Source organism: Necator americanus, chromosome II (genome assembly GCF_031761385.1).
Source record: "Necator americanus strain Aroian chromosome II, whole genome shotgun sequence".
In the NCBI taxonomy this organism is placed as follows: domain Eukaryota; kingdom Metazoa; phylum Nematoda; class Chromadorea; order Rhabditida; family Ancylostomatidae; genus Necator; species Necator americanus.
This window is the reverse complement of record NC_087372.1, coordinates 8,514,359-8,537,431: the sequence shown is the minus strand read 5'-3', so window position 1 is coordinate 8,537,431 and position 23,073 is coordinate 8,514,359. Positions and strand designations below refer to the sequence as shown.

The 23,073-nt window shown below is 38.7% G+C and overlaps 3 protein-coding genes across 5 annotated transcripts; 1 reads left to right on the top strand and 2 right to left on the bottom strand.

Annotated features, from left to right (window-relative positions):
- Positions 1-2,929: 2,929 nt before the first annotated feature.
- RB195_017178 (uncharacterized protein) lies at positions 2,930-5,242 on the bottom strand (the record flags this gene model as incomplete). Its single annotated transcript, XM_013440742.2, has 10 exons — positions 2,930-3,034; positions 3,133-3,218; positions 3,273-3,432; positions 3,489-3,626; positions 4,017-4,106; positions 4,176-4,314; positions 4,380-4,462; positions 4,795-4,898; positions 4,983-5,142; positions 5,234-5,242. 10 exons carry the CDS (start codon positions 5,240-5,242, stop codon positions 2,930-2,932), a joined length of 1,074 nt encoding a protein of 357 aa, XP_013296196.2.
- Positions 5,243-5,325: 83 nt separating this feature from the next.
- On the top strand, positions 5,326-12,340 carry RB195_017177 (uncharacterized protein; the record flags this gene model as incomplete). 2 transcript variants are annotated; one of them, XM_064184063.1, is made up of 19 exons in its annotated part: positions 5,326-5,332; positions 5,452-5,541; positions 5,622-5,764; positions 6,299-6,449; positions 6,518-6,635; positions 7,678-7,904; positions 8,566-8,706; positions 9,286-9,381; positions 9,452-9,542; positions 9,616-9,772; positions 9,828-9,938; positions 10,203-10,272; positions 10,410-10,518; positions 11,039-11,102; positions 11,234-11,370; positions 11,429-11,521; positions 11,625-11,745; positions 11,917-12,040; positions 12,261-12,340. In XM_064184063.1, the coding sequence occupies 19 exons, from the start codon at positions 5,326-5,328 to the stop codon at positions 12,338-12,340; spliced, it is 2,130 nt and encodes a 709-aa protein (XP_064039943.1). The 2 variants fall into 2 exon arrangements, with proteins under 2 accessions (XP_064039943.1, XP_064039944.1); XM_064184062.1 differs by lacking the exons at positions 5,326-5,332; positions 5,452-5,541 and having other exon boundaries at positions 5,624-5,764.
- Positions 12,341-14,970: 2,630 nt separating this feature from the next.
- RB195_017176 (uncharacterized protein) lies at positions 14,971-22,318 on the bottom strand (the record flags this gene model as incomplete). 2 transcript variants are annotated; one of them, XM_064184061.1, is made up of 15 exons in its annotated part: positions 14,971-15,039; positions 15,105-15,237; positions 15,344-15,453; positions 16,026-16,091; positions 16,173-16,316; positions 16,383-16,495; positions 16,841-16,955; positions 17,028-17,170; positions 17,279-17,402; positions 17,508-17,642; positions 17,840-17,956; positions 20,963-20,997; positions 21,049-21,114; positions 21,848-21,897; positions 22,275-22,318. In XM_064184061.1, the coding sequence occupies 15 exons, from the start codon at positions 22,316-22,318 to the stop codon at positions 14,971-14,973; spliced, it is 1,464 nt and encodes a 487-aa protein (XP_064039941.1). The 2 variants fall into 2 exon arrangements, with proteins under 2 accessions (XP_064039941.1, XP_064039942.1); XM_064184060.1 differs by lacking the exons at positions 20,963-20,997; positions 21,049-21,114; positions 21,848-21,897; positions 22,275-22,318 and having other exon boundaries at positions 17,840-17,953.
- Between the last annotated feature and the right edge of the window lie 755 nt (positions 22,319-23,073).

The window sequence follows — 23,073 nt, the reverse complement described above, 5'->3', positions numbered from 1 at the left end:
TACGATTTGAATAGACCCACTACATTCCTCAGCTTGGTTATGAAAAGGCTTAATAAATCCTTCTCCTAGAGTATTTTCTCCGTGAATTTCCTGGAAAATAAGATTTTTATATGTATGCTGTAAATTCCAGTAATTCTGAATGTAGATACAGTAGCATTTACGCTCTACGAATACTTAATGAATGAATTTAAGCAATATTATATTTCTTATTATTTTAAGTATAACAAAACATTGTACATGTTTCCCAACGCAACTTTTACGAACAGAGCACCTTTTAGTGGCTCCTAGCTTTTTCCAAATACTACATCACAAAAAGTACATAAGTTTTCGAGAAAATAAACAAAACCCAAAGCACCTATAGTTGCCATCAAGATTTTTGTCCGCGTGGCCGCGACGCGTCTGCTGCAACGCGTCTGCCGCAACGCGCGCACTTTCTCCTACCTGCCACTCACTTCCTCCTGCATTCCTTTCCAGTCTATTCTTTCCTCCATCGAATTCGATAGATTAAAAACAAATAAAACAACATTAAGAAAAACAACAAAGTAACATTAAACAACAGTCGTTGAATAGATCATATCGCTGCAGCCTGAACAAAGAAATTTAATGTCAACTATAGAACTGCGATTCTTTAACGTGGACCATTTTGTTTTATTTGTGGACCTCAATCGTTGAGTTAAGAGAAAAAAAAAACGTATTACTTGCTGAAGAAAACTCAAAACATGAGAAAGAGCTTACATAAAAAAAAACCCAAAACAACATTTAGTTTCCATAAAAGCTTAGTGCATCGGAGAACATTGGAAAGAACTACGTCAACGCCCTGAAAAATGCCGAAATTTCCCCAAGTGTTTTTTTTTTGTAATCTACGTAGTAGTATCGATCTCAACAAGAGCTCCAAAACGCCAGTACATAGTAGCGTTTAACCGATAAGGGTAGTAAATTACACCTCAGTGTAAAATCAGTCAAAGCAATTCGGATTCCTCATCATTCGTGTTTCGAAACATTCAAAATATCGACCGTTTCAAAAAAAAAAGAAAATGGAAAGAGAATGAGATTTTCTTCGAAGGAAACAGATAGAGTCTAACGTGCGTAGGCCATTTGACAACAGTCGCCTACATTCAATACAGTGGGGTTTTACAGATAGAAGTAGTACTGTATTTCCCAGTGGGTGAAAAGAAGGTGAAATCCTGAGAAATGCAATGTGTACATTGAACTTTAGTGGAGAAAAACTAAAACGAAGAATTCTACGGCTGCCTGGTACATCGGGAACGCGGAACACTTCACGTATACGCGACATATGTTCTGCTGCGCATGCTGTTTACACCCGGATTCATATTACCGTTCGCATCTGAACAGTTTTTGTTCGCTGTAATCTCTTCATTATGCTAGCCGATTTTTCCCCGTTTACGCTCGAAACAGGGTACGCAACAAAAATGTACGAAACGTACATGTTGCGGTTTGAAATCGTCAAAATTATGGCATCTACCTTAAGGTTTTTTTTTCACGATCACATCATAGAGCATATATGATGATAATAGCCACAACATTCTATGTTACAGCTTAATTCCTACCTCTTCTACAACTACAAGTACAGACGCTGGTACTTATGTTTACCCGGACGACCGCAGCGCGTGTTTGGCCGGAGCAGGCAACGGGCGCTCTACGCGTTGCGGTCGTCCGAGCAGTTTGTAAGTATGCTATAAGTACAAAATAAAAACGCAAGACCTGCAACGACATGTCAATTTGTCTTTCATGCGAACTGCGATTCCCGACGCGATCTAGCACTAGGTACTGTAGGAAACGCAAGAAATTGTAGTATTTTTCCCTGTATGCTTTTTTTTTTTTTTTGAAAAGCGGGATATGTGCCGAGAAACCAACTACGATTGACGTGACAAACAGTAACATCACAGTTCATTTTTAGAACATTGTAGCAATTCGTGTGGGATAATCATCAAAATTAATTGCTCTCATGTGAAACACACTGTTTATAACTTTCTCAGCCGATATCCGTAAGCGAACCGAGTACTATAGGAATAAATATATACTATACGAATCGAAGGAATTCGGCGATCCTAGATCCAGTGTAGATATGAGGTTCTGACCAGATTTCATAACAGAGAACAAGACTTCGATAAATCTCCACACCATAATGAGCCAACACTTTCTTTTCAGTAACAGTTTGTAAATTTAACGAGATTTAACAAATAATAATTCCCGCTAATTTGTTCCACTTGCAAGCGTTCTACAGTGACTCCTCCTTTCGCGAATGATAAAAAAAGCATCAAATCAGTCTTTGAAAGACTTCCTGAAGCGATCTACCATCAGATCGGTGGTCTTCCTATAGTGCGTTTGATCTCGAGTGGAATCCAGTCGTCCACAACGCTGGTCTAACGATTGTCTTTGGAACGCATCACATGTCCGGCCCACCTTATTTTACTCTAGCAAATGCAGCGGCGACTCTGATCTTCTATTGCTAACGTGAAGCAGAACTTCGGATCTCCTCTTTCAATTGCGTAAAGCGTGCTACTCCTAGCATCACTCTTTCAATTGAACGTTCTATGACGCTGATCGCATTTTCCTCCTGCTTGCAAACTGCCTAGGTTTCTGAAGCATAGGTCAAAGCAGGAAGTACGACGTTGTTGAATAGATGAGCACGAAAGCGACGGCTTTTCTTCACTACATTATCGATGTTCCTATGAGCTGCTGCTCGCTATATCAGACTCATCTATGAAAATAATGTTTTGCTTCTTTTGTGTTTTACTGCTGCTCGCTATACAAACTCATCTATAAAAATAATGTTTTGCTTCTTTTGTGTTTTACTGTAGACATAGAAGTTCATGTTACCTCAAAAATTGAAGGTGACTAAAGATATGATGAATTGTCGTGATAAGTAATTTATTAAGGTAGAACATATTTGACAAACAAATAAAATCTAATCGAGATCATCGAAGTTCTCGACTGTCTGCTGTTTTTGTCCGCCTGACTGCGGGACGTCTGCAATGTCTGATTCCTCCGCTGTCTCGTAAGCATCTTCTGTCTAAAAACGGCAGCCACTGCATTCTGATGGGCAGACTATATATTCATCAATATCCGAAAACGAAGAGCAACAAAACGTGGGACCAAAATTAAACTAACCTCAGATCGCGTTGTGCGAGCAACTCCTGTTTCGAAATCAGAATCAGAAAAAATCTCATCCTCCTCCTTTTTCTCTCCCAGCACTCCTCAAATACTAAGTACTTTTTGGTTTCGGTGATCAGTACAAATCTTCCGACTACCTTTCAATATGTTCCCGAAAAGGCCACCCAACGAATCTCCCCTTTTCTGTGAGGGATGTCCAAAGAAAATGTGCCCAATCCTATCAATGTAGTTAGAGTAATTTGGATCAGCGTCTAAGTGAGGCTTATAAACTTTGACCAAATGGTCGAACAAATTAACCTAAAAACATACCAGAATGAACTCAAAATAGAGTAAATAAATGGAAGAGCGCTTACATCGTGCAAAGTGAGTGCATTGCAAACCAGCCTAAGGAAGTTAAGCAGTTCTTGGCGAAATCCATTAGGTGTATCATCATTCGCTGTATATGCCGCTAAAAGTCTGGATGCGGTTTGAACACGGTGCATCGCAAGAAGCTGTAAATGGGCACTTTAAGAAGAACATCATGTATTAATGAAGAGTCAGTATTGATTTCAATAAGTATCATGGCGAGAAGTTTCTCGATAAAGATGAAAGTGGCAAAAGTGACAAAATATTTTGTCTGAAATCCCCTTTCTTGTTCGTTCACAACGTTTTTCCTACAAAAAATATGGAAAAGATGGAACAAAAACTTCTCCAACTATATCTATAATAATCAAAAACAGAAAAAAGGAAGCTAAAACTACGGAGAGAATAAACGAAAACGAAGCAATGCGAGAAAAAAAGAAGAGAAATATATTTGTGCTCATTGACTACTTCATCGGTCGATTCAGGACAACTAGAGAAGCAATGATAAACACAAAATAAAAACGAAATTGAAGTGCAACCTGTAGCGCAGGTAGAACGCAGAAAAGTTCCGACTCCAACGATTTACAGCCTCCTTCTTCACAAATCTTACGCAGTAAAGTAGCGAACTCCTAAAGCAGTTCTAGTAGAAGATAATAAATCCGATTTACAGAGAAAAAAATGGAATCCACATCACAAACCTCTGGATGCTCCGCAAAAAGCATGTGATTTCGTGCTGGCACGTACTGACCATGAGCTATGTACGCCTTGGCGATCACATAATGTAATTCACTGAGACCGTGCCTTTTCTCCCTTCTTTTGGTGGCTACCGATTGAGACCTGGATGATTTTAATAGTAATTACTAATTTACTCGCAAGAATTCTTGAAAGTGGGAAAAAATCACCATTTTACGCAACTTGAAATGAATCGATTGTGAGCATCTGGAGTAGGGAGCACGAACGATGGATCGGTGAAGAGTTCAACCATCTGAACGGTTGCAACTGATGTGAAGAAAAACAGAAACGCGTCAAGGCAGAAAAATCGAAGTAAACTATCGAAAAATTAAAGTACTAATCCTTTACTCTTACCATATGAAACATTTTTAAATCAGTTATAATTCTAAACATGCACTGACATTCTAACATACATATGAAAAAGAAAACGTCAAACAGATGCAACCAATTCTCCTTTTTTTCTTTTTAACATATTGATTGATAAAAATGAATGTGAAGAAAGGAAAAGCGGTCCAGAACGAAGAAGAGAATACACAAAGAAGAACTACATGGTGTATTTAAAGCAGTGAATTTTAGGGCACTTACACTAGAAATCTGTTCAAGAATCCCTTCACTAGGCTCTTTCTTCGATTTAACCAGTGTCTCAGCGTACAGTTCAGCAAGATCTATAGATCCAAGTGCTTCCTTAACTAAAGTACCAGCATAAAATGGAGTTGTAAAGGATTTAAAATGTGAAGAAGTGTAAAATAAGGTTGTGACCAATGATTCGATACCTGCCGCCAACTTTTTGCAACCGCAACAAAGCAAATCAAGAAGTTCCTCGAATTTCTCCTGTTGTAGCATTCGAAAATACATAGTTCGATAGACTTGATGGGCTTCATAAAATTCTCCCTTTTCGAGGCAATTTTCAGCTTTTTTCTCAAGTCGAGATGGCTGGAAAGTTGATGTGGATACGTGGTATTCGTTGATGTGACTGAGCTATCACAATGCTACAATACTGATACAAAAGGGAAACGAATCCCACCTGCGACATTCCTGAGAGACTAGTATAATTTACAATGGCAAAATCACACAGAAGACAAATAGAAAATCTCTGGAATAACAAAAATGAGTTATATGCGAGGTCAATAGATCGATGGACGTTAACAATACGATTGCCATAATTCCACATACAAAAACATCACCAACATAGAATATCGGATCGTAACCTGCTTCTAAAGCAATGCCTGATATGAATATCAGACCATCGATGGAAGGAACATTCGAAGAATGTGAATAAGGTACGTAATTATGCGCCACGACAACGTACAAACGTGAAATTGCGTACAGGAGGTAGTTTTTGGAATTTTTCTCGAATTTTTTTTTTAATGCTCATATCTTTGTCTCGCACACAAAAGGAATTTTCCTTACAGATATGGGTGCAGAGGGAGATTTTGTGATTCTGTACGGTTCACATACTGGTCAAGCTGAATCGATTGCCAAACAAATAAAGGAAAGAGCAGAAATTTTGGGACTTCATCCACGTCTCTATACTTTAGATGAAAATGAGAGACAGGTTAGAGTTGTAGCTTTTTCTAGGTCCTCGAGACCTTCTTTACTGGGTTGGTTTTGACCCATGATACGATATTGTTCTTTTAACTAATTAGTTAACTATTTAATTCCCATTCACAACTTTTCTCGAGGGATCTCCAGCTTTGGAAGGATGTTTCTAAAAATTACGAAGCCTTACGAAGAGGTTTTGAATCGCATGTTCATTTTATTTGATTAGTTGTTAGCTTATGTGGTGTGGGTCCAAGAACGATTTTTGACGATTTCATTATTTAGTGCACCTTAAGTTTTGTACTTAGTTTCCTTCTTCTTTATCGTCTTACTTTTTTTTTAGACAAAGTTCCCCGAATATTTTTCATTTAAGTGTTCTTCTTCTTCTTTATCTTCTTACTTTTTTTGGACAAAGTTTTCCGAGTATATTTAATTTATAGTGATCATTTCCGTTTTTCTTTCTTTAATGCCTTCCTAATGCATAATTTTTCTTCCAGAAGTTTACTTCACTGATTTTTACAACTCCGTGGTTTTAACGATTTTCTTCTAGTTTCACATCGAACAAGAACCACTTGCGGTTATTGTCACCTCATCTACAGGTGACGGCGATGCACCGGAGAATGCAGCTCGATTTGTTAGGCGCATAACGAGAAAGAGCCTAGAGACAGATTTTCTGAAGAAATTGGACTATGCCTTACTTGGTAAAGTGGTCACATTCCACTTCTTTTTCGCAGAACATTCAGTCTTCTGTTCGCGCGATTTTTTCCAGGTCTTGGTGATTCAAATTATTCAACCTATCAAGGAGTACCTAACAAGATCGACAAACAGTTAAAATATCTTGGCGCTGTGCCTATCATCGAAACAGGCCACGCTGACGATCAAGTGGGGTTGGTGAGGAAGTACACTCTAAATTTTTGTTTATGAGGGAATTTAATGGTTAATCTTTAGCTATTCCTATTAGGTTTTGGCTACGTAAATATAATCCGAGACGGCTGAGTAGAAGAATAACAAGATTCGGGGAAAATGTAGTTTGGGAGGGGACACTCAGTAGCGCCCTTATTTCTGGACCTTCTATCTTACTTTTCTTTCTTATTAGCTTTACCTAACATTCAAAGATACTCTAAGACTAATGCTTATGTCTTAGGGCCCCGACTCATTTAATCATTTACTTCCAAAAATAAGGGAACGAGTGAGTGTCCTCCTCCCCCACCTACATTTTACCGCAAGATTTTATGTTTTGCATTGCAGATGCCTGTAAGGTATACAGTAACGTATGTAATAGTTCTCATTAATGTAACCGTTACCTACGTTTTTGGGCTTAGATTAACTTATAGCTTTTTTTTGTTTGTTTTCATTGGTATTGTTACTGTTCTTCCTAATACGGGTAGAATCCCTGGAAAAATTGCTATCCTCCTCTTGAAGAGCGCGCAAATTATCATGCTTTAGTATGGGATCTATTTTGGATGCTCTAGAAAAGTCCATTAGTGATCTCAAAAGTATCGTTCATATTTCATCAATGTGTCTGTGAAATGTTTGCGAAAAGTAATCTTCATGTTCTTCTTCTCCCTTATTAGCTACTTCCGAGCATTTTGGAAATTTAACATGTCCAAATTTCTTCTGTTTATTCCTTCTTGTGCATATATTCATATCTTGTTCTTATTTTTCGTTGATTTCGGTTTACTGTGATATGTTTATGAAGATTTGGAACTAAATTACTCTGTAATTTGCTTAAACATAAAGTGTATTTGCGCGAAAAAAACCGCTAAAACAATGAAATTATCAACTCAGGATTGCGGTGCAATCTCATCCATCGTTTTACTCTTGTTCTTTTTGTTCGTGCTTTTTTTAACGAAACATTTACGAAAAGCCGTATCAAGACCGTTATCGTTTCGGCGTTCATGTTTCCCTTTGATTCGTTTCTTTTTACAGGCTCGAACTTGTTGTTGAACCTTGGATAGAAGAACTCTTTGAAGCGCTTGTGAAACGATTCAAATTGGACCCCGGCTTGTTGTCACGTTTGACAATGAAAGTGGCCATTGCTGAGAAGAGAGATGTTGAAGAAGACGTTAGGAGAGAGGAACGCATTAGCTCAGAGCCCGACCAGCAGATTTTGTTGCCTCATCCTTATAATTATCCAGAAATTTCCCTTATTAAAGGTGAGCGCACTTTTCCGCTAAGAAGCATGCACACCATCTTGACGCCCAGATATGGTGTCTGAGGAGAAGTGCAGTGTGCAGGATATCTACGATAATACGAGAGACAACATAACCTAGAGTCAGGTTAAAACGACCTGAAGTTTGGTGCAGTTGCATAAGCCGCCCTCGAAGCGACGCGCTGAAGCTAGCGCTTGGGATCGACGTCGGATACGAACTGCAGCGATTACTGGTGCTAGCAAAGGTCCCATCTCGATCTCAACCGCTATCTCCACTACGACGCTCCGCGCGCGGCCACCTACGCAAATGCAACGAGCTTCATTTCGTTCTTACCAGACTATTCCCTCACAAATGTTCCACATTTGTGAGGCGCAAAAAGAACTGACTTTTCCAGTAACAATTGTGTAGTGACTACGAACTGTTTGTAACCTCATATTCAAAATTAATTTGAGTTTAATTGATCCTCAAACTAATTTCTACTGACTTTTGACGTGACTTTTAAACTTTCACTAGCAGCTTTGGCTAGTGTTTTGATTGGGAGACTTCCGATTCCGCTACTGTGTCCAGCTATGAGCGTTTTCATCCGGGATACCTTAATTTTTGGTTGTCTTTTTATTTTCCTTATCACAGATTTCGTTATGGACCTACACTGGAAATTTTCCAGGTAATGCAAAACTTTCGTGTGATCCAGCTCTTCGAGTACCTGTGGCTCCTCAGGAGTACCTTGTTTCATCAGTTTCTCATGAGAAATTGCAACAAAACCATGGACTTATGTGGCCAAACGGAGCAAAGATGGTTGGAGTAGGTGCGTTCTCTACATGAACTCACGCAAATACATCTTTCTTCTTTATATTATCTATTGTTATTTTTTGTAGCAAAAGCCCAATATCCACAACGTAGCTTTTGTTAGAAATCACATATTTGTTCTTGAGAATTCTGTTACTAATATAGTGATCGATAACAAATCTGAAGCAAATTAAACAGCTGTAGAGACTTGTTCGAGTACTACAGTGAGGTCAAACCAACCTGAGTTGTGGTGCAACTGCATTCGCAGTGGGATTCTCGCTAAATATCATCGGACTGCAGAGCTGAGCAAGGTAGAGGTCATTATTTGTTTAACTCTTCTCAGACAATAAGAATCTACATGAAAACTGTGCTCCCGACACAACAGTTTATCCGTTATATCCCTTTCCTGACACTTCTTTTTGTATACTTTACTTTTGTTTGTATTCTGTTTTGTTTTTATGTTCCTGCAGTCATGTATATCTTGAAGAAAATTATCGCTTATTCGTTGTCAAGGGAAAATGAGTGGGTTTATGTGATGAACAGATAGGTTGTACCATCTTCCTGCATTTTTCCTTTTTCCTGCATCCTGCATTTTCAGCAAGTGCTCCTTATGAAGTTACTGTTGTTGGTACAGCGCTACTGACGGATGCGGATGTAGTGAAACCAAAGTATGAATTTGTTGTAGATTTGGGAGGTCAGTTGCTGATTCTCATTTTCAGAATTTTCCCTTATTCAAGTAATGTGCCGAGTATTTTTCTTTCCAGAATACTTCTCAGTGCTTCCATATGAGCCGGGAGATGCGTTCTACTTCGTAGTTCCGAATCCAACTCCCGAAGTGAATTTTATTCTTGACAGGTAGCTGTACTGTCTTAATTAACCATTTTTATGCCTTCTGATGATATAGATATCACCAGATAACTTTTCACAGGATGGGGATGCTTACTATCGCTGATCAAGTTTGTACGATATCTGTGAATCCATCAACGCAAAAGATAAATCCAATTATACCACCACATGTGCCACCACAAAGCTCTTTGCGGCATCTGTTTACTCACTGTTTGGATATCAGAAGAACACCTGGAAGGGTTAGGCTTCAAGAATATTTAGAAAAAAGTTTTCTACTGGAATACTTGCCTTTAGCCGATTCTACGTTCCCTTGCGGAAAGTGCGACAAATGAGCAAGAAAAGCGACGTCTTTTAGAGCTCACAAGTGCGCAAGGCCTAACCGAGTTCAATGATTTTGTGAGGCAGGTAGGAAACTGACAGATATTTTATTCCATGTTTTATTAAATCCAGTTTTATTACGGACGTCATTTTTGAAGTTACTTTGTAAATATTTTTAAAAAATTATATTTCTCTTTGGGGCATGTAGTCTTTCAGCTTAACCATAGTCCCCGTTTTAGTCAACAAGTTTTTGTTAACAAAATGAAGAAATTGGAAACGTACATACGCTTTTAGTTAAGCCATATTTTTTTAAAACTTAAATGATGGTTTTAATAGAGCGTTTATTTTTAGCCTGGTCTTTCTTTGGCTGATATTCTGTTTGCATTTCCAAGCGTACGTCCTTCTCCGGACAGGCTCACTGGTAAGGTTTAGTTGCGTTAATTTCTATGCAGATAGCTTTTTCCTCTCATTAGTGTTTCGATCATCTATCATTACTAGCGTTTTAACCTCAGGGCCAGTTTTGATTTCTCTACTATGCACTATTTACGATCTCTTTAGAGCTTCTTCCGCGCTTAATCCCAAGATCGTACAGTATATCATCATGCCGAGGTCGCCGTGTTCGATTCATATACTCTGTCATGAATTTTACTGCAGAGGATGGACGAAGGTAGCGCGAAGACTTCTCTAAAATTAATTTCATTTGTTGAGCTGTACAGAAAGTAATCTCCTTCGATTATTCATTGGGGGTGCTTCACAAGTTTGCAGTTTCTGCTTGGTGCTGGAATTTTTTGGAATTCTATTTGGGCCGAACTATATTCCCCGCCTATCACAGAGTTGATTTGACACCGTTTAATCTTCCATCATTTTCGCTGTTTTTATGGTACAAATTAGTCGTGACGAGAAGCCTAGAAATCTGCGCCGTCCTGCAGAAAGCTGGACAGATATGTGACGGGATGAAACTGAGAATATTTTGTCGAGAACATGGGATATTTTGAAATATCTTTGTTCAGTAGAAATACCTCTTTTATTTTCTGGGCAGTTTAATAATGCAAAGAAGCAGATGCATTGCCTGTTTGGTCAATATCTCAGATCTCCAATTTTCTTAACTATATTGAATTTCTAAGGATTTCACGAGGGATTCTCGTTGCACCCCAAGTACCCCGAGATTTTACAAATTATTTTTTCAGATACCCACGGAAAGGATTAGCTACGGACTGGCTGCTTAATCTGCGAGTGGGCGATAAAATACAGGTGATTCAGTCTCAGATTTTCAATTTTAGCCGATGTATGAAAACTTTTACTATCATTGTGTAAAAATTGTGCAATGAGGTAAATTCAACTGCTTAGAAGCTGCTTAGAAGGCAAACAACATTTTCGTTCAGATAATGCACAAAGAGCCAGCTCGCTTTCGACTTCCGCCACCACCTTTGGATTCTTCTGTTGCCGCTCAGATGCCGCTTTTGATGATTGGACCGGGAACTGGGCTAGCGGTGTTTTTAGGATTTTGCCAATATTTGTTGTGAGTATCCGTATTATTTTTTGATTTTTTTTAATATTTGTAAATGGATTTTCTATAGAAAAGTGAAGCTGGCTGATCCGAAAAACTTTCCAAACGTTCCACGATATCTCTACTTCGGTTGCAGGAATTTGGAGAAGGACTCGTTGTACCTGTGGGTTTTACAATCGGTTAAAATCCTTTGGGATTACTGAAGTAGCAAGCATCCGTCCTTCGACAATGGGAAGGGCATGGTCTCTGAATTAAAGTATTTTTAGCGACGAACTGCAGTTATATTTACGTGAAGGAATACTCACAGAATTGATTCTCTGTGAAAGCCAAGTGGATCACGGTCGCCCGAAATATGTTCAAGATGCTTTAAAGCAGAGAATACCGCAAGTTTGTTCAACAGATTTTTCCTTGAACTGGCTAGATAAAATGAATTACCATATTTCCGTATTTAGGATGTTGAAACTTTATTTTTACTTTCAGCAGTAACATAACGTAATATGTATAATTGTTGAAGCTTTCTTTTGAAAATCTTCCAATAACTAGGGTGATAATGTTCAGATCTGCGATTTTATCCTAACCGATATATCTGATGTTCAATCTCGGATATTCATCTGTGGTGACGCTAAAGGAATGTCAAAAGACGTATTACAGTGTTTCTACGACATCGTGAAAGAAGGAATGGGTACGGAGTTTTTGTCATTCGTTTATTTACTTCTACGTCTATTTCTGGTATTTACCACAAAGAAACGGACTCCACAAATTCTTTTTGGAGTGACATTGTAAACAGCGGTGTGCTAGAATAAATTTGACGGCTGCCTAAAACTGCTTGTAATGAATGTTCCATTGAATTATATTTCTTAAGAAACTATTTCTTAATCAATAACTCCATTGTGCATATTTAGGGAAGTCAGATGCGGAAGCAAAAGTGTTCATGACAGAACTCCACAAAGCTGACCGCTATGTTGAAGATGTTTGGTCGTGAAGTGCTCGAATATAAACATTTTTTCTTTTTGTTGGGATTTTGTTCCTGTTTTTTTTTTGTAGTTTTTCTTTATTGGGTAGCTTCTAAGTACGGATTCAAATTTCCCGACCTACGAGTCAATTAAGACCATTTTGAACATTTCTGGCAGAAAAGTTCTCTGGTGCTGTGAACGAATTGTATGTTGGAATTCCTTCCGATATAGGAAGATAGGAATTTTTGTGATATTTAAAGTTTGTTCATGTTTGGAAGTAACCCGTCAGATCTGTGATATTACTAAGATATACTACTTGCATTGATATGGTAATTTATACCCGTATAATTGACTGGTAACTTAAATCCATCCCCGTTGACTGTCCACGTGCCTTCGGTGCCTACTGTATTTTTTTACAGAATTTTTTTTTAAACAGATCATTCATAATTTTTCGAATACAAATAAATACTAATGAAAATATTTTGATTTGTACTAGCACTTAACGAAAAACGACTATCTAATCTTGATAGTGGTTAGGGCATTGTTGATTGAAATGTTTTTTTTTGTAATGATCATTCCAATGAATATAAATAACAGCGGTGCTCAGCAAAATTGTACTAAAAGAAACTAGAGAAGGTAGCTGTGAGATACAGTATGTTGAGGCTATGAAGTACGATCCTTCATTGCCTATAATACGTCGATTTGAGGCAGAAATACATCGAAATATATTTTCTTGCACGCACGATGTTAGCCACATCTGTTGTGCTCTCAACGATTCGTGATGGGAGATTTCCTACAAATGATTTTCATATAATGAAAATAGAATCAAAAACTTCTGTCTAAAAATCTTACTGTAGAGGGAGGAATGGAAAGAAAGAAGGCAAAAACACAAATCGCAAGATTCTATGGCAAGACTAATTTGCTGCAGAAGAACGTGATCGAACAAAAGTGTGAGAATTGCTTGGACGTTTTCTTTTTTGTGGACAAGAAAAATTTGTGATGCACTGAACGTCATTTAAATGAGTTGTCTCAGCCAAGTGTTAAGGCGGGGGTATAGCTCAGGGGTAGAGCGCTCGCTTCGCATGCGAGAAGTCTGGGGTTCAATTCCCCATACCTCCAAATTTCTTTGCAAATCAAAATATCGGGATCTATGCATCATCGGAAGATCTGTGATGCATACTACAGTTCCAGGCACGTTGCATCCATCAAATTTTTAAGTTAAAACACCAAAAATTCCTCGAGTCTCTCCGAGAATTGATGGATTCTTCCGTGTTACGCCTATTCAGTAAGGTATTCATCATAAGCTAGTCATTTTTGTTTCTTTGGTTCGTTCGATTAATACATAGGCTGATAAATACTGGTAGTCATACCCAGTCCTTGGAACATTTTTCAAAAGTGAGTATCTTAGGAGAAGTTTAAAAATTAATAAACAAAAGTAAATATTCAAGTGGTCACACCATTCTCCGCTCCAGTCACTGCCAAGGTACTCTCTATTTCAGATTCCGTATCTTCTCCAGAAGATCTTTGTTGGGCTGCCAGTAATAATATGACCACAAAACAGATAGATCAAAGTTCCGAGGGTCAAATCAGCCAATTGGCTCCGTTCCTTGCAGTATCAATGCATAAAACTACCAGTGTCCCTTGAAAAGTATCATCGCCATCCACATGCAATTCGATGACCGTTGTTTCAGCAGATCAAAGAATACTTCTGACGTCGAGCCTGCGCAACAGATGGAGATGTCACGATAATGACGTCCGTACTAGCAGGTGTCATCAGAAATCAGTGTTCGGCGCGCAACTGTCAAGCCTACCTGCCGATGTTCCATCCTTTTCTTTCTCTCATTATCATAAATAAGAAATATATGTCCTTAAACAAAAGTTTATAAATCTGAAATATATTCGTATTTCCTTCAATCTTCTCTGAACATTCTGGTCGACTTTTAATATATTCATATTTTCTCCAAAATCCTATTAAAGCTTTAATTTATCCATGTAAAAAAAAAACCGCGTTATTTGTAGGATGAGCCAATACTTGTAATTTGCTCTCTTTGAAATCATAGTTACCATGCTTTAGCCTTCTTTTCCCTAAATCTTCCTCAATCATAAATACGAATATTTTAGTAGTCAACTGGCTCCACTTGTGAGTACGGCGCGTAATGAGTGGAACAACGGACTTATTTTCTTCCTTTTATCTAGGCCCCGCGAAACAAACAAAAATTCATTCAAAAATATTTCTGACACATACAGTGGCCGTACTTATTTCCGCACATGTTCGAATCGTCGCACACGTAGTATAGAAGACGAACCGAACTGATCAGGAATAAGTAGGAAACCGGAACAGTTTCATAGAATTTCGGAACACATTTGAAATAATGAACGAAGTTATGCAGTTTCTTGAACTTTCTGCTAAAATATGACATTTCTATTGAATCTAAAGTTCGGTAAAGCTTGGAGCTCTTCGTTTCATTCTTCTGGAACAAATACTCTTTCATCAAACCATCACAGTGCAAATAAGAAGACATTCTGAACAAAGATCTCGTGAAAATACGTGAAAAGACTGTATAATTTTTATAAATTCGGTATATTTCAACAACAAATAGTAACAATGCACCGGCTAACAAGAAAAGAAAATGATAACAATTATGTAGAATTGATGTATCTAGTTTATAATGAATTTATTCTCTTCAAAAGCGGTGAATTTTTGGTCAACCTCATCACGAGTGTAGATCTGGAATTGATTCAACTTCTCCTCGAACTTGCTGTTGTAATATGTTAGTGGAAAAAAAAACTTACCATCACTACCGGTAAGCCCTGAACAATTTGATAACCAGGCAAACTCAATATTGAACCAAACGTTGACCATTCAAAAACTTCCATAACATATTCATCATATTCGTCCGAGACGAACATTCGAATATTATCTATCCTTAAAATAAACCGAACAATTGAATCGCTGTGCAACAATGTTTGATCCAGTAAACACAATTATTGGTTATTTTCCAAAAAAAGACGAATGATCAACGAGGACGCACTTGAACCTGTGATCGGTGTCCCACTCAGCTGGTGACTCTAGCATCGGCCGCAGTACAGAGCCAATTTGTGATGTTTCATTGCAGTCTGTCAAAACATCAACCTGTCCAACCTAGAAAATATTTCTATTCAAAAACTTCAATTCTCAGCTATCCAGCATTGAAAACCACAAGTTATTTGGACTTTCGAATGAACAAAAATAAAAGATCAAGATCGTAGATGACTTATTACACGGATGACAATGTATTATGTGATTTCTTTAAAACATTAGTAAACAAAGACAAGATTAGCGCACATGCTTACATGAACTAACTCAGCTAATAACTGCGTGGATCGTTAGATGTAAAATGAAGTGAACCATAAAAATAGTGTAAAATACTATATGAAACAAAAAAAAACTCCGGAAATTTGCAAATGAGCATGGCAATAAGATGCTCCCAGTGATAAATAACAATGTTTCGTCATGAAATGATTTGAGAAATCAGTCAGAGCAATGTTAAAAGAGTAAGATGCATAAGTAACTTAACAATTTCCCCTTATATAGCTACTTTTACTACCTGATGCAAAAATGATTAGTATATTCGTATTCTCACAGAAGCTACAATACCAGGAACAGAATGGATATAAAATGTTGCGCCGCTAACATCTACAGTTCGAAAAATAAAAATAAGTTATTCGCCTGACCTGTGGATATTGTATCAAGAACGGCCACTGAAGATCTCCATCTTCATTAAAAGAAACACGATAGTGCTGCAAAAGCAAAACACTGTAACAAGCCAACAAATAGGAAAAGTACGAAGTGTGTTCTAACGATTCAGATGAGTTACGAACCTCTGGGGTCTGCGCCAAATTCACTTCTAGCAGAGACCAGTCCATTAGCTCAGGACGTTTAAAAGGAAGTCGGGGGCGGAGGTTGAGTTTGCGTTCGCTCAATGCAGTTAGCAACCGTCGTTTCGCTTCGGTATCCTTTTTCTCCTAAAGAAAAAAAAAAACTAAGAGCAGGTGGTGGCAGGTAAAATGGAAATATTAGCAATTAATTACTTCAGCTCGTGCTTTTCTTTGATTTCGTTCCTCCACAACCACTGCTTGCGTAGCTTTATCCTTAAGATCCACTAAAGAATCGAGCTGTTTATGCTCTGCTTCAGTGACATCCCCTAGAAGTAGGAATCATTGGAATCTGATTTATCCTGTACAATTCTTAAGTGGAACTCTAACGTGTCAGATTGTACGAGATGATGAAAAAAGTTTAAAGCAAGTTATTCGGCAAGCAGTAGAAAAAGACGTCTAAATCTCGGCAATCAAAAACAGAACAACACTTCTGTCCAGTTTTTTTAGTTGGCTCAGAAATGAAATTCTCTTGGATAGAATACTTCTAAAGAAATCTTTCAAATATAGCAGCCATGAAATATAATGGCTATTAATTCCCATTCTACTTACTTCTTACTTTTCAAGTAGTAACACTAAACTTCAAAAGATTGTAACATCTAAAAGAAATCTACCTCCTTCTTCAGTTTCCTTTGTAAAAGCAAAATTCTTCTTTGCTGATTCAATCCATTCAACACATTGTTTTGCGTATTCGAGTTCCAATAGACATTCAGCACCTCGTATAACGGCCTAAACCTTCGTCGCAAAAAATAACGAGCTTGTGACAAAATTTACAAGATTTCAAAAGGCAGTAGATCACACCTTCAGATTTGTCGGGTCAAATTTCCGCGCCATAGCACAATCTTTGATAGCAGAGCGCAAGTTTCCGATACGTTTTTGTGCTGCTGCACGATTACTGTATAATACCGAATTCAATTTGCGGTCCAGACACTGTTGTTTTATTCCTGGAAATGGAAACATCTTATAGAATCTTATATATTTCGACTAGAATTGAACCGTTTCTGAAATATACCACAAAAAAAGGTTTGACTTAGGAATTCCGGGAGAAATACCTTCAGTATAACAATCGGTTGCCCAACGATACTTTTTCAATTCGAAATGCTTATTTCCTTCCTTCTTGTGACGTTCCGCATTGGCTTGCTTGTCTTCGTTATCGTCTTCGTCGTACTTCATGGCCTAAAGGAATTTTTGCAGAACCAGATACTTAGGCGGAAAGTGAATATTCTTTGAGAGTCACATCTCCTAGGAAAAGAAAGCAGCTTCAATCCAGAATCTAATCACCTGAAGCGCGCTGATTGTGTCTGCATATCGACCTTTTAATCCCGTATCAAGATCTTTCATGAAGGCTGGGTGTTGATCGATATCCTTGCACCATTCATCGAAATCGAAAGGTTTTTTCTCAACTTTTTCCGCTGCCTGAACTGAACCATGATCTCTTGCATGCAATTAGTTGAACTGTAATTAAGTGTCAAACTAATGCCGTTAAAACGACACTAAATTGGCAAAAAAAAAGAGAAAAATACTTTGAAACGTGAGGCCAGGGTTACTAAATAGGAGAGTTAAAACGAAAGGAACATAACAAACAACAGATAATTATCAGGAAGTGGTGATACCTTCTTAGCAGCCATTTCTTCTATAAACTGTTCCAAATCATCATCGAGCTTCTTCGCTAGGGCTGCTCTCTCCTCTTCTGTCATAGGTTTCTTCGGACGTTTAGGTTTATCCATGGCCTGGAATTCGAAAGTGTCACTAGAAAAGCTAGAAGTATAAAAAATAGAGATATCTCAAACATGCCGCAAAAAGAAAAAGAGAAAAGAGAGCATCGGAAAGAAATGAATAGAAAACGGATCTAAGAACGTAGGAGCGAAGATTGTCCCCGGAGCGCACCAACTAACAAATAGGATTGAGCGGAGACAAGTGCAGCAAGCGACGCTCGCTCGCACAATCAAAAATTGTTTTTTCCTTCTCAAGTGTTGTATATTAGATATTTTCTCGATTTTTTAATAGTCCATCTAACAACTGAAAAGAACCCTAATGACAGGATTTATTCACTGTCGCATTGAATCTCATTAACAAAGGGCTCGCATTACTCTTTAAAGGCGCTGAATCAGGAAATAGATGTAGCTGTGGAAATCTGATGGAAAGCATACAGTTCGGGGTATAGAATGCGAATATGACTGAGTTTCCGTTCGATTTACTCTAATCGTCCTGAAAAACGGCGTGGGAAACAACGTTGACCCCTAGGAGGTAAGCTGGAATGCGCCACCGCTAAGCGCTCGCCGCATCCACGGACAGGCAGTCGAGAACCTCCTCAGCAGCCTATTCAAGTAAAACCAGTCAGAACGCTGCTGGAGGTTTTCCATACTACTTCAAATTCGTGATACTCTTCCTTTAAATGCAGTAAGGGTTGAAATTTCTCAAAATCAGACTCCAATTCTGCATAGAAGTGTATATAAGATATCATAGCTGGAAATCTGTGAAATTTGTGCACATTTGGGAGTACAGAACAAATTCCATCCCAATTTTATAGTTTCTTTTAATAAAAAAAAATGGTCCTATGTGATTTTTGCTGTAGATATGTTCTAGTGTATGTGTTTTCTTCTGCAATTTCCCCGGCAACTTAACACCAATATTTGCTGCAACGGTACAGCAACAGCAGCATTGCGAAACTTGATAGTTCTTTAGAGCTATAATGATTGGGACCTGCGAATACGGCTAAGTAATTACTCCCCGATTATCACCTGCTCGTTATTCAGAAGAAAAAAACTGAAGAAGAAAAAAACTTTTAAAAAACACGTAGAGAGACGTTGAGGCTCTCGGAACACTCAGCATTTATAGCAATAAATGAGAAACGTGGATAAAACACTAGAAAAAAAAAGAGACAATAAGAAAATGTATTGGCTTTTCCCTTTTCCATAAAAAAAAAACGAGCTAGCAACCGTTTATGAAATGATGTTCGTCACAATTGCTAATTACGCTGCGTAGAAGCATTCATATATGAAAATTGCCATTGTTAGCATGTTACTGTCATGGCGACCAGTTGTTACGCGACATTCCACACCAATGATTTGGATATCTACGTAACTGCGTGTTTGTGGGAAAAAGGGCATGCTGCACGTACCGTATGATCTTTTTTGGCTCCTTCAATCTGCTACCGCCCCCTCCCCCCCCCCCTGGTAACTGGCTGCATTACGCTCATTTCTCCTCCCATTGCTTTTCCCTATATTTTCTCTCAGAAACAAGAAATCCATTCGTTTTAGATAATCTTGGAGAAATAAATGACGTGCAAGGAATACTAAAGTGACCAGTTACCAAGGCGATGCTGATTCTAGCAACACGAAGTCTCCGCTATATTCTGCTATCGTCGGCGGCGGCTGTAGACCCGACGGACCCACCCACTAGCAATGCCTAACCATCAAAACACAATCATCAATGTTGGTTGTGTTCACGGCGGAGGTTAGGGATAGCCCAAGGGCTTCTACCATTATTGTAGTAAAAATTCTACTATTTTTTTAGTAGACGCTGATTTCCCGTGTGATAATAACTTTGACTATGCGCAGAAAATTTGAGGAAAGAATAACGAAACTGTTAAAGGCATCACCCCACGAATCTCGGGCGGTACGGGTTCCAGGTGGGTGATGCCTACACTTTGTCGTAGATTGTGAGGAGGAGGATGATTTCGTTCGTCCCTCTCTGCAACAGTGTAAATGGACAACACCGGAACGCCTGTAGTTTCTTACGGCGGAATCACCCTCCTCCCCACAATCTACGACCCTGTATAGGCATCACCCACCTGGATCCCGTACCACCTCAGATTCGCGGGGTGATGCCTTCAAGCGAGAACCTAGGAGAGCAATGTTACGCTCTAAAAAGGGGTGTGTAGCATTAATGTGCCATTTAACTTCTTCAGCGCCTTCTAGAAGTTCTAAATTCTAAAAATTCTAGAATTGCTTCTCGCATTCCTTAAGCCAGTTGTAGTGTTTCTTCTACTTCTACGCGAAGCATGCAATCGCTTCAGCGATTGCATTCGAAGTGCTGCGAGTAGCAGGCGACTGCGATCGAGATAGGACCTTTACTCATTTCGGCAGTCTGATTGCAGCAAGCGCGGGTCGCATCGCGATCGCAAACAAACCACTATCTTCACCGCACCACTTGGATCCGCCTACATAACTGCATCGGGCTCGAGGTCGTTTCGATCCGATTATGCGTGTGTAGAAAAATGGATCATAGTAATAATGAAGTTAATAGTAATAATATTAATAATAATATTAATATTAACAATAAGAACAATAATAAACGGTACAATAACAATAGTGATAGCAATACTTTCAGTAATAATAACAATGATGTGTTCGTTCAAACCTCCAAAAAATGAAAATGGGGTGGGTGTAGCTGAGTCGGTAAGAACCCACATGATCAATGGGAGGCTTGAATCCGCCCTAGTGCTCACCAAGCCTTTCACCCCTAAGTGGTCGACAAATTGGTATCAAACTTGTCTGGAAGGATAAAAACACTGCCTTCACACATCGGCCAGTACCTGCAAGTCATTGTATAGGCCAGTTACGCGTTCGTAAACCCCAAACGATTCTGAGTTGAAGTGAACGTGGGCGCGGATCCTAAGCGGATTGATTAACGCAAGAAACTTCATTCTTTATCCTTTATCGAGGGAATGTTTGAAATCCATCCGAGAGCGATGGACAACTCCCATTCATATGCTATAAAGTAAGTGAGACTACCTCTTCATCGTGAAGTGAAAGACCGGTTTCTGCCCCTACGGTTGTTGGGCTGCGGTGCCTCGGGTGTCATCACATCACGTATTCACTCGCGAGCATTGACTCGTGTTCGCATCCGTCCAGCATCCAGACAATTGACGAGTTGTCGGCTGATTCTGTAAACATGCATTCTTACGCTGCCAACTTGCCGTTCGATGGGACTGGAACAAAAACAGCTCAAATCGAATTTGAATGACAATTAAATCATATTGTCATTCCCATCATAGTGCGTGTGTGGCGCATTATGATGCTCCTTCGTCTATCGCCTGCTCTAACTGCGATCGTTCGAATAATTATCGATTCGCGCCAAGTTTACAACACAAGCGTTATTGGCGTCGGGCCAGCGCCGATCACCTTGGGTGGTATTCGGTTGTTGTGTTTGTTTTCATCTCAACGCAACCATCTCGATCATTCGTTCGTCGATACGCTCACCTGTGCCCAGAAATACAGTTCATCTTACGTCTCGATTTCCTCACTGTTCATCGAAATTCCCAAATAAACATCAAAATCGATAGTTCTCACTCGAGTAGGTCACGGACTTTTGTTCCTTGGTTTGCAAATTTGCCCTAGGGCAAAGCTAGCGAATACAATAAGTATGCGATCCGGAGTGTAGGATGAAATGTTTTGTTCCGGGACGTCTTATTTTCCTCTGGGCGATGTCGGCGCAGTGTTTATGCCATCAACAATTAAAAGTGCGTTGATTGGGGACATCCTACCGTCCCTACTACTCCTTGCACATCAGAGTCCTTGAAAATACCATGTCAATTCATAAGTTATCTATTTAGTAGTTCTATTCTTAGTTGAACAACAACAGAAATCGTTAGTCTTACAAACAATGAAAGAATTTACCCAAGTAGTATTTTCCTGTACTTCGCTGTGATGTAATTTGGGATTTTGTACTAGAAATAAGCGATTTTACAAGTCAAGTTTGGAAATAATCCGATCGAGAAAGATTAATACGCTAAAAGAGACAAGAAAAACGTAAAATCTCTGCATTAAAAGGATATAAATGTATAAGTTATATATTAGGGTAATTATAATGTACTTCGCCGCTTTACTCATATGAATCACAGTTTTTCTTCACAATCGAAATATGTATGGTGATTTTTTGCTGAACCCCAACATGAAAAATTGGGGAAAAAAGGATGAAGTGAATTCTAATGTATACTTTCGATTCGCCATGTGTATTAAGAATACATATTATAAGGTCGCATATGAAATGTGGCGTTCTCGTAAAACAACAAACTGTAACGATGAATGAGAGAAGAATGCCTACGGTAGAATCCGCACTCCTGGCCAATCTGTTCTAATAATGCCCATAATTACGATTATTGTTGTTTGTTAAAGTGGTATATGGGAAATCAGCGTTCATAAGCATCTTATATTTTTCCACGTGGCGAAAGATGTACTCCCAGAATATTTGTCGCATCGGCTACAAGTCCAGCATATTTTCCTTGATCAAATTATATTTTAAACTGTTGTTTCAAGCAAAGAAAAGCCACCCTGAATTACTAATTAGGAGTCATTTCAAGCTCATTTGACATATGTACAGTGGACTTCTAATTGGTTTTCTCGATCTCTAAGTGAATAGATTTAATTCGAAATAAGCGAAGACTATTCGATACACTAGTCTCGGTTCTAGTGATTCCCTCTATCAAGTGATTTTGTGTTGATGAAATATATTAAAACTAAATACTGTGACTTCCTTTTGTTGAGTTCGAATCTGATTTCATTTATCGGCATTCATATAACTAAGACTTTGCTTTTTTTTTTTCCTAGTGCTTGAACTAGGGAAAAAAATGTAGTTGAAGGGGTGGGGGCACTTACTTCTCGACACAATAACTTACTTTTTTCTCTTAACAACTCTAGCTTACACGTCAGTGACGCTCTGAGACTAATGTTCAGCCCTTAGGGCCTCGATTGATTCGATTATTTACGTCGAGAGATAAGTCGCGCCACTGAGTGCCCCCGCCAACTACATTTTATGCCTTCAACTAATGTCATGCCATGTGCTTATCTATACAGTTAGTCCTTTTTGTAATGGGTATTCACTTAGGATGGAATTGTATTCTCGT